General features: G+C 36.4%; 1 protein-coding gene across 1 annotated transcript in view; it reads left to right on the top strand.

The window, feature by feature from the left end:
• LOC128654300 (retinol dehydrogenase 7-like) overlaps window positions 1-11761 on the top strand; it is a 38031-nt gene extending 26270 nt beyond the window's left edge. The window contains exons 4-5 of the mRNA XM_053708161.1: window positions 5861-6024; window positions 10496-11761. Of these exons, the coding sequence (XP_053564136.1) occupies window positions 5861-6024; window positions 10496-10716 (385 nt within the window). The 3' untranslated portion in view covers window positions 10717-11761. The remainder of the gene's footprint in view (window positions 1-5860; window positions 6025-10495) is intronic.
• The last annotated feature ends 443 nt before the right edge of the window (window positions 11762-12204 follow it).

Consider the following 12204-nt stretch of genomic DNA (forward strand, 5'->3'; position numbering starts at 1 on the left):
CCCTACTTCTGTCTTACACTGTATATCAGATAACCCCCAATAGATGGTGGAAGGCCCAGGGGCCTTATTATAAAGGGGCTGTGCAGAGAACAGGGAAGAAGGGAAGAAGGGGGGGGGATGGCAATTGGTTTGCCACAGATACTTCAGTGGGCTATTCCTCTGGGGGAGGGGGAATAGAGAGGAGCTTGCTTGGGGGGGGGGGGGGATTATGAAACATAAACCTGTAGCTAACTCTTCTAAGCAATACTATTCCGCTGTTGAGAGTCCATTTATTTTCAATTGCATGAGTCCTACCCATTTTGAGCGGTGAGGACGTGGGTTGAGGACTGCTCCGTTTTCATCTATATTATCCCGCAGCTTCGGTAGTGTAGGTTGAGAGATTTCAAGTTGTTTGCAAAATTGCTCGATATCCTCAGGGTTACTATATACATATGTTTTGTCTTCTTTGACCACTTTTATAGAAAATGGGAATCCCCACCTGTAGGGAATCCCCAGCTCAGTCAAGTGGAGAGTGAGGTATCGTGCCTCTTTATGTTTCGCCAGGGTTATAGGACTGAGGTCCGCATAGATTTGAAGACGATCTTCGCCTAATGAGATAGGAGACCTTTTCCTCGCAGCTTGAAGAATCTTCTCTTTATCTGTGAATCTATGGCAACAGAGGACAATGTCCCGTGGGGGTGCTGTATCTGGAGGCTGTGCCCTCAGAGCTCTGTGAACTCTATCTATAATAATATTGTCATTATTTCCTGGTTCTAATAAAAATCTAAATAGGTTCTGCACATATGAGGGTAGTTGAGCTGGAAGGATCTTTTCTGATACCCCTCTGATACAGAGATTCTGTCACCTACCCCTGTTGTCTAAATCCTCCATTTGGGCCTGTAGCTGTATAGTGGTGGAATTTTGTTGTTGCAGTTCTAGAGTCATGGTGTCAGTAGTCGTTGATGACTCCTCTGCTTGTTCTTCTAATTGTTGGACTAAGGCATTGATGTCTCGCTTGACCTCTGTTAATCCATCTTTAATTGCTTTGTTAACCTGCAGCATATATGTGGTCAGGTCATTTTTGGTAGGGAGGGAGCTATTGGTGTAGTGTCCCCTTCTAAGTACTGTGATCCTTGTTGCAGAGTGTCCAGAGGGATTGCAGGAGATGACTCTGTTTCCCCTATTGTGTCAGTCACCTTGAAAAAAGCATTAAGTTTCCCCATACTTGGGGTTGCTGGTTTTTGCCTGTCTGATTTATTTTTATTTCTCACAGCCATTTTAGGGTAAGTTCAGTTCCTGTGCAGTAATGGTAAATTATAGTTTTTTGAAATGTGCTGCTATCAAGAGAAGGTACCAAGCCTGTTAGCTTCTGTGTTCTGTTTGCGATGTACAAAGCCTGTAATTTTAAGCTGCCTCGGAAATAAGGATATTTACAGTGACTCACCCTGCTTCTCTTTGCCTCCGTGTGCTAGTGACGCACCTCGTTCAGTTACTTAGCGATCGCTGATATCCTTTCAACTGCAGCGTCCACTTTTCTGTCACACAGACCGTAAGAGCTTTTTGCAGTCAATTATGTCGCTTTGCCTAAAAGTTGCGGTCATGCTCCGCTACTGCCTGAGCCACCACCATGATCAGTTCTCTTCTGGCGATGCTGCCTAACTTGAAAGTGGCTTTTCTGCATGCATTTAGGCCTCACTTACTGTGCCCAAAGAAAAAGTTTCCTCCGTTTGTTATTTTTGAAGATTATTTTGAATATGCACCTCTCTAAGTGATTAGGGTTTGTTGGTATGCTTCTTTAAGCATATTAGTAAAAGTTATCCCCCGGATAAGTCACCCATCTGTTAGATCGATGCCGGAGCTCTAGAAATTTGTGACCATGCTCTTCTCTGGTCGTCTCCGCCCCCCTGCCAGCCCATTTTTTAACACCTGTGTAGTGGTGGTGTTTCAAACTCGACTGCAATCAGGAAGGGTTACACTTGTGCAGAGAGAAAACTGGCCCAGCTCTTAAAATATCCATTGATTACCAATAAATACATATGATACCCTGATTACATGTTATATTCGCAATTATTCTTGATCAGAATAATTATATATTTACACTATATACATATAGTGGTATAAATAAACACAGAGGTATGAAAGACAACATTGTTTAGAACAAAAAAAGGAATTAAGGGACATGTAAATATGTTTGCAAAATATTTCTGACATAGCACATATATATATATATATATATATATATATATATATATATATATATATAGGTATCCAAAACACCAGAACTCGCCCACAAAGGAAAAATGCCTGGGTGCAAATTTGTAAAAGATATGCAGCCAAAAGAAAATGCACTCTCAGGACTTTCATAAACAAGTTACTTTTATTTCTGTAACGTTTTCGGAGGTCTTGCCTCCTTCATCAGCATCATGATGCTGATGAAGGAGGCAAGACCTCCGAAAACGTTACAGAAATAAAAGTAACTTGTTTATGAAAGTCCTGAGAGTGCATTTTCTTTTGGCTGCATATATATATATATATATATATATATATATATATATATATAGGTGGCTATCTGCATTGCCATAGCTGGACTTCCATTACTATAGAAAGCAGAGAGGAGCAGAATTTGGATTTGATTCTGCATCATCACAAAGGGCTAAGAAGTTCTGAGCTGCTAATGAGGAGGAGAACATAAGACCAATCTGTGAAGGGAGAAAATCTTCTACCACACTGAGGAGGCAGAGAAGTGGTTATTCTGGATTGCTGAGGGACGATTTTAACTTAAAGGGACACTTTTACTTACCTCATAGGATTGAGGTCAAATCTACTAAGTGGGCACTCACCTTTAATACGTGGATGTCACAAGAATAAGAAGTAGAATCGATACTGAACAAACTACACAAATTGGGGACTAATTCATTTGTGTATCTTGTATAAGGTCATTTTTAGGATCCTATATTGCATTTATTGGAGACTTATTTATCCGTGTATATTGCATGAAATCTACCTATTGGGGAATTATCCATCTATGTATATTGTATAAATTGTACAAACTAGTTCAGGAATTAAATAACTCCTATTTACCTTGTGATACCGAGGAGAAATTATATTAATATCAGTTTTGACACTACTCCAAAGATATCATCTATTATGTGGTGGTGATTTATATACTATATTTTATATTTGTATCTTTATAGCACTTATCCTCTGCTACCAATATTGATACACAATTGGTCATTATCTTTTGAACAGTGCGCCTTAATACCAATCTTTTCACTCACATTTCTTCCCACAAATAGAAATAGGACTGTGCTAGGTGGGGACCTATCATCTGTCCATATTTCAGGTATTAGGCAGCCGGTTCATTCAAAAACAGCTTAACCACTGATCTTGGGTGGCACACCTAGCGCTGATTCTTCTAGTTCTCTTTTAAAATGTTTTTAATATATTTATCTATCTATCTATCTATCTATATATATACACACACACAAGTATGTGCAAAGATATATGTACACATTCTAGCATTAATAATCATTTTAAAAAAGCAAAAAACATGAGATAGGCATATCATGATTTCTAGAAATACAAAAACATATTAATTTATGTGAAAATATCATATATCAGATTTTTTTGTATAATATTATTGTTTGTTCAGGTATAAATCTATCTATTTTTTTGGACATTAACAGATGAAAAATAAAATATTAGCTTTAGAGAAATATGCTTGTTCATAGACAGTAATGAAATGGTATAAATAAAGTTGGAAAAAACACAATATCCGCAACATCGATGACTCTTATTTATCAATGTCATATTTGACGCACGTATTTTTGACAGACTTTTTAAGAAATAAGGTTGTTGTATGTAGATTTGCGGCAAAGATGTCTGGTGAGCGTATTGACTCCAGCGAATGCGCCGAGATTGACACATTGATAAATCGGCCCCTATAATTGGCCTTTGGGATTTTGGATCCTATATACATAATTTTGCTCTTGGTAATATTAAATTTCAGATCCCATTTATTTGACCAGTCCTCTAGTTTTTTAATATCACTGTTCATTTGATCAACCCCTTCTGGAACATCAACTCTGTTACAAATTTTTGTATCATCTGCAAACAAGCAAACCTTCCCCTTAAGCTCACTTACAATATCACTTATGAACATGTTAAACAAAACAGGCCCAAGAACTGACCCTTGGGTTACACCACTAGTAACTGATGCCTCATTTAAATGTACTCCACTAATTGAAAACCTCTGTCGTCTATCTTTAAGCCAGCATTCTACCAACTTAACAATCTTAGCATCTACTCCAAGGCAATACATTTTGTGAATAAGTTTATTGTGTGGGATGGTGTCAAATGCTTTGCTAAAGTCTAGATATGCAACATCTACGTATCCTCCCTGGTCTATTAATTTAGTTACATGGTCAAAGAAATCAATTAGATTAGTGTGACATGATCTTTCAGCAGTGAAGCAATGCTGTCCTTTGTAGTTTAAGCTGTTTGTCTGAAGGAAGCACACAAGTCTTTCCTTCCAAAGAGTTTCCATTAATTTCCCTGCAATTGAGGTCAAACTGACTGGCCTATAGTTAGCAGAATCTTCACTACTACCCGTTTTATGAAGAGGGACTACATTGGCAATTTTCCAGTCTTTTGGAACAACTCCTGTTAGAAGTGACTGATTAAATAAATCAGCTAATGGAGTATCTATCACTGATCAAAGTTCTCTTAGAATCCTTGGATGAATATTATCTGGACCCACAAACTTATTTATTTTATTTTTGATAAAGCCCTTGAAACCTCTTCCTCTGTAAAAAGAAAATGACTACTTACATTATCATTTACATTAACATCCCTAAATAGAATATCACTATCTTTACCATCTGTTGTAAAGACTGAACAAAAGTAATAATTTAAACAGTTTGCTATTTGTTTATCTTCTTCCACTACTATCCCTCTGTTAGTTTTTCTCTTTTCACTGATATATCTAAAGAAGGTTTTGTCATAATATTTTACAGATTGTGTTTTTTTCTCTTCTGCATTAGCTTTAGCCTTTCTGATTAACTGTTTTGTCATCTTTTGATGGGTTCTCCATTTTTCCTTATCCTCTTCTGAGTCAGTGAGTTTGAATTTTTTATAGACTGTTTTTTTTTGTCTTAACTGCATGTGCTACTTCTCTTGAAAACCATATTGGTTTTATTTTTTGTGTGGTTAATATTATATATACGATAAAGGAAGGGGAAGGGAAGATATAGGGAAGAAAAGGGGAGAAGAAGGAAAAAAGGAGAAAAGAAACAAAGAGGTAGAAAAAGAACATATCTGTAAATCGGGTATGATCAAATGCCTTTAGCTTATTTGACATATAAATAAGTTGCATTAGTGTAATGTTCAAAATAATTTTAGTTTTTTTGTTTAGCTTTATGCTTTTTCTATATAACATACATGCACACAATAGCTATGTTAATAATTGTTATGTTTGCAAAAGATTTAACTATTTTTTATGTTTTTTTTTCACTATGTGTTTCAGTAATTAGTTTCAAGCACAGTAAATGATACGATTAGTGATAATTGGGTAAAATATTTTTTTCCTAGAACAGGAAACTCCACATTTGTCAGACTTAACAGGAAAAAAAGGAAAATAAATAATTAAAATTGCAAAACTATTGTACTATGCATAATTAACAATTTTATAAAACAATATCAGGGTTTACTGTTTCTTTTAGATGTATATCTTGTGTACATGGGTATAAAGATTGTGCCATAAAATGATGGTGCAGAACAGATTGCATTTAATAGTTTTATTTCAATAATTACGGGGATAAAGGCACTAAAGAGTAAAGTTGTTCCTTTAATTACAACAAATATTTTTATCTTCTCCCTACAGAAGAGAGTTGCGGGACTTTGGGGTTAAAGTGTCCATCATAGAGCCAGGGACTTTCAATACTCCATTGGTTGTCTATGAGCCTCATTTTAAGAATTTGGAGAGGTTGTGGAACAATCTCCCTGCTGAGAAGAAGAAAAGCTATGGAGAGCAGTATTACCAGCAATGTGAGACACTTATCAATACTCTAATTGGTTGACAAGTATTTGTGTTATGAAGAGTGTAGTCTGTGCTTCCGGTATAGGTTTCAAGCTGGATCTATATGACCTCTTATTTCCACCATTCATTTTATATATAATTTACCTCTCCTCTGTGACCCCCCCCCCCACCAGCTATCTCTTTCTATACTGAAGTTACTCGAGCATTACTTTTGAAACTTCTAGGGTATATAGGGTTATCAGGCAGCTCACTTTTTAACCATAGGCAAAGAGAGAGAGGCTGTGTCCCAAATAAATTAATTTCCTTGAAGGAAGGTTATAGTACACACAGCTGATGCTTAACACTCTTTACTTTGGGTTATTGCACACAGACATTGCAGAACTAAATCCCTGGTTGCCTATGTAGGTTTTAATAGCCAGTTGATCACCGCGGTAATAGTGATCACCTGGTGTGAATAAATTTGCATTTATTTGAGTAGAGGCTCATGAGAGCCTCTATGTGTACATCAACATTATATACCCAAAGGTTCTTCTTTATATGAGGATAACCCCTTCTTTTGCCCGTAGATTTTTTGAAATAACACCATAGCCTAGATTACAAGTTTTGCGTTAGAGGCTATGCGGTGCTAACGAGCAGTTTTCTCTCACCGCTCACTTAAAATGCAGCGCTGGTATTATGAGTTTTCAGAAACCCAGTGTTAAAAGACAAGAAGTGATCGTTGAACAAAATTTTGCTCATTACCGCACTCCAATACCAGCGCTGCTTAAGCCAGCGGTGAGCTGGTCATACGTGCTCGTGCACGATTTCTCCATAGGAATCAACGGGGAGAGCCGGCTGAGAAAAAGTCTAACACATGCAAAAAAGCAGTGTAAAACTCCTTAACGCAGCCCCATTGATTCCTATGGGGAAATAAAAGTTATGTCTACACCTAATACCCTAACATTAACCCCGAGTCTAAACACCCCTAATCTTACACTTATTAACCCCTAATATGCTGCCTCCAACATCGCCGACACCTACATTATACTTATTAACCCCTAATCTGCCCCTCCGGACACCGCCGCAACCTACATTATACTTATGAACCCCTAATCTGCTGCCCCCAACATCGCCGACACCTACATACTATTTATTAACATCTAATCTGCCGCCCCCAATGTCACCGCAAACCTACCTACACTTATTAACCCCTAATCTGCCGCCCCCAACGTCGCCGCCACTATAATAAACATATTAACCCCTAAACTGCCGCACTCCCGCCTTGCAAACATTAGTTAAATATTATTAACCCCTTATCTGCAGTCCCTAACATCGCCGCCACCTACATTTATTAACCCCTAATCTGCCGCCCCCAACGTCGCCGCCACTATATTAAAGTTATTAACCCCTAAATCTAAGTCTAACCCTAACCCTAACACCCCCTAACTTAAATATAATTTAAATAAATCTAAAGAAAATTACTATCATTAACACTATTATTCCTATTTAAAACTAAATACTTACCTATAAAATAAACCCTAAGCTAGCTACAATATAACTAATAGTTACATTGTATCTAGCTTAGGATTTATTTTTATTTTACAGGCAAGTGTGTATTTATTTTAACTAGGTAGAATAGTTATTAAATAGTTATTAACTATTTAATAACTAGCTAGCTAAAATAAATACAAAAGTACCTGTAAAATAAAACCTTACCTAAGTTACACTAACACCTAACACTACACTATAATTAAATAAATTAACTAAATGAAATACAATTACCTAAATTAAATTAGCTAAAGTACAAAAAAAACAAATATTAAATTACAGAAAATAATAAACAAATTACAGATAAACTAATTACACCTAATCTAATAGCCCTATCAAAATAAAAAAGCCTCCACAAAATAAAAAAAACCCTAGCCTAAACTAAACTACCAATAGCCCTTAAAAGGGCCTTTTGCAGAGCATTGCCCCAAAGTAATCGGCTCTTTTACCTGTAAAAAAAAATACAAACAACCCCCCCAACAGTAAAACCCACCACCCACACAACTAACCCCCCAAATAAAATACTATCTAAAAAACCTAAGCTCCCCATTGCCCTGAAAAGGGCATTTGGATGGGCATTGCCCTTAAAAGGGCAGTTAGCTCTTTTGCAGACCCAAACCCTAACCTAAAAATAAAACCCACCCAATGCACCCTTAAAAAAAACCTAACACTAACCCCCTTGGAACAGCCAATGATTGAAACAGCCAATAGAATGCAAGCTCAACCCTATTGGCTGATTAGATCCACCAATAGGATTGAACTTTAATCCTATTGGCTGATTGCATCAGCCAATAAGATTTTTTCTAGCTTAATTCCGATTGGCTGAGAGAATTCTATCAGCCAATTGGAATCTAAGGGACGCCATCTTGGAGGATGTCACTTAAAGGTACCTTCATTCGTCTTTAGTCGTCAGATGAAGAGGATGCTCTGCGTCAGATGTCTTGAAGATGGACCCGCTCCGTGCTGGATGGATGAAGATAGAAGATGCCGTCTGGATGAAGACTTCTCCCAAATTCGTTGAGGACCTCGGCCCGGCATGGATGAAGACTTCTGCTGGTAAATCGATCTTCAGGGGGTTAGTGTTAGATTTTTTTAAGGGTGTATTGGGTGGGTTTTATTTTTAGGTTAGGGTTTTGGGCCTGCAAAAGAGCTAACTGCCCTTTTAAATGCCCTTTCAGAGCAATGGGGAGCTTAGTTTTTTTTAGATAGTTTTACTGTTGGGGGGATTGTTTGTATTTTTTTTTTTACAGGTAAAAGAGCTGATTACTTTGGGGCAATGCCCCGCAAAAGGCCCTTTTAAGGTTTAGTTTACGCTAGGTTTTTTTTTTATTTTGGGGGTGCTTTTTTATTTTGATAGAGCTATTAGATTAGGTGTAATTAGTTTAAATATCTGTAATTTGTTTATTATTTTCTGTAATTTAGTGTTTTGTTTTTTATTTTGTTCTTTAGCTAATTTAATTTAATTTAGTTAATTGATTTAATTATAGTGTAGTGTTAGGTGTTAGTGTAATTTAGGTTAGGTTTTATTTTTACAGGTACTTTTGTATTTATTTTAGCTTGGTAGTTATTAAATAGTTAATAACTATTTAGTAACTATTGTACCTAGTTAAAATAAATACAAAGTTGCCTGTAAAATAAAAATAAATCCTAAGCTAGCTACAATGTAACTATTAGTTATATTGTAGCTAGCTTAGGGTTTCTTTTATAGGTAAGTATTTAGTTTTAAATAGGAATAATGTAGTTAATGATAGTAATTTTCTTTAGATTTATTTAAATTATATTTAAGTTAGGGGGTGTTAGGGTTAGACTTAGATTTAGGGGTTAATAACTTTAATATAGTGGGGGCGGCAGATTAGGGGTTAATAATACTTAACTAATGTTTGCGAGGTGGGAGTGCAGCGGTTTAGGGGTAAATATGTTTATTATAGTGGCGGCGACGTTGGGGGGGGCAGATTAGGGGTTAATAAGTGTAGGTAGGTTGCGGCGACATTGGGGTCGACAGATTAGGGGTTAATAAATATAATGTAGGTGTCGGTGATGTTGGGGGCATCAGATTAGGGGTTCATAAATATAATGTAGGTGGCGGCGGTGTCTGGAGCGGCAGATTAGGGGTAAAAAAATGTATTATAATGTTTGCGATGCGGGAGGGCCTAGGTTTAGGGGTTAATAGGTAGTTTATGGGTGTTAGTGTACTTTTTAGCACTTAATTATGAGTTTTATGTTATGACGTTGTACCATAAAACTCTTAACTACTGACTTTTAAATGCGTTAGGACTCTTGGAAGTAGAGGGTGTACTGCTCACTTTTTGGCCTTCCAGGACAGACTCGTAATACCGGCGCTATGGAAGTCCCATAGAAAAAAAGACTTTACGAAGTATACGTAAGTCGTTTTGCGGTAAGGCCAAAGAAGTGTGCGATGACCCTAAACCTTCAAGATTCGTAATACCAGCGGGCATAAAAAAGTAGCGTTAGGACCTATTAACCCTGCTTTTTTACCCTAACTCACAACTCGTAATCTAGCCGCATGTTTTTTTACAACCTTATCACCGTCATTATGTATATGTATCACCGTATACATAATTACGGTATATGTATATGTATCACCGTCATTATGTATATGTATCACCGTCATTATGTATATATATCTCCGTCATGATACATAAAATAATGGTATAGTTTGAATCTGCTGGGTCTGCAGACCCCCCCCCCCCAATATATATGTTTTGCTTTTCACTGAAAATTACCTAAAGTAGGGCTTAAATGTGAGCATCTAAAAACTGCAAAACAGCTCAACGCAGGTGTATGTGTGTGTGTGTGTGTGAAATGACTCAGCAGTTAAAGGGTTGACTATCAGTCAGATGACTACATTGGCTTGGTGGCAAGTTTAGTGCCACACTTACATTTCTTACCTTTCTCCTGATCTTTCATATTTTTTTACTTTTTTTCAAACAGATGCCAAGGGCCTACAACAAGTACTTGGATCTGGAAGTCCTAAATTACACATGGTTACGGACTGCATGGAACACGCCCTGACTGCTGTTTATCCATGGACACGATACTCCCCTGGATGGGACTGCAAGCTATACTTTATTCCCCTCTCATACTTACCTACTGTAGTATCTGATTATGTGCTCTCTGCCAATGGACCCAAAGTAGCTTACAAGGCAGAATAACCTTACACAATAAGGGGACGATTTATTAATGTCTGGCAGACATGGTACGCTGTAGCACATCATGTCCGCCAGACATCGCTGAATGACGATAGCATACGCTGTTGGCATTTAACATTGCACAAGCAGTTCTGGTGAATTGCTTGTGCAATGCAGCCCCCTGAAGATTCGCAGCCAATCGGCCATTAGCAGGGGGGTGTCAATCAACCTGACCGTATGCGATTGGGTGGATTGATGTCCGCAGCCTCCGAGGCGACGGACGACTTAAGGAACAGCAGTCTTAAGAACGCTGCTTCTTAACTCCTGTTTACAGCTAGCCTTTAGGCTCTTGCGGAAACAGGGGTATTTGGCCCCATTTGGGGCATGATAAATCGGCCCCTATGACACTACATATTAAAAATATTTTTTTCTCAACATTTTTAAAATGATCAAAATATCAACCTATTTCACTAAAAAACAAACAAACAAAAAACTTTGATATAATTAATTAATGATTAAGGGCTAGATTACAAGTGGAGCACTAATTTATTGTGCGCCTGTAAAAGGGAAAATTTGGCTGAAATGTAATATGAATTTAAATGAGATTTAACAATTCAAATTTGTACTGTAAATTCCAATATTTCATTAATTTGTTTCATGTAATTTTTAAATTACAGTTTCCCTATTGTAATGAATGCATCTCCTTCAAATACATAAATTAAGAAAACATCCCTTTGCACCACACTGTTCTGAAGGTAAAAACTGCCTTCAGAAAATGTTAACAGGAGCCTCCTGGCGAGATTTCTTACAGAAATTTTAGATAATCCCTTGTTTAACTTTATTAAAATGAAGACTTTACTTAAATTAGGGCTAGATTACAAGTTGTGTACTATTGTTAGCACAAGTTGCGATAATAATATCGTGACCAACATAAATACATATAAATAAACTGTTACAATCATATATACACTATCTGATAAAAAAATATGCATATAAATATTCATGAAATTTATTTTATATGGTATTTTATTTTTTATTTTATATGGTTTGTGACAAGGTGTTTGAAATGAAAGGGCTATTATACATATATATATATATATATATATATATATATATATATATATATATAAAAATATGTTTGCATATATATATATATATATATATATATATATATATATATATACATACAGTATAACAAAATATCAAAAGTATTGCATTGAGCAATGATACTTTTTTATTGGACGACCTATACATTTATAATTTGTTTTCGGAAGTATTCCTTCCTTTTTCAATTCTCAAGCAATATTCCAGAGTATTGCTTCAGACTTGAAAAAGGAAGGGGAGTTAGCAGATTCTACACCTATATATCTATTACTATAAATATATAGGTATAGATATCTATTTTACATTAACTTTATTTGATATATATAGAAATACATATTTAATAATAAAAAAAAAAATAGGTGTTGGGTTTTTTTCTTCTGTGATCTCCATTGACTTCTATGGGGAGAA

The sequence above is a fragment of the Bombina bombina genome, chromosome 3 (genome assembly GCF_027579735.1).
Source record: "Bombina bombina isolate aBomBom1 chromosome 3, aBomBom1.pri, whole genome shotgun sequence".
Lineage (NCBI taxonomy): Eukaryota > Metazoa > Chordata > Amphibia > Anura > Bombinatoridae > Bombina > Bombina bombina.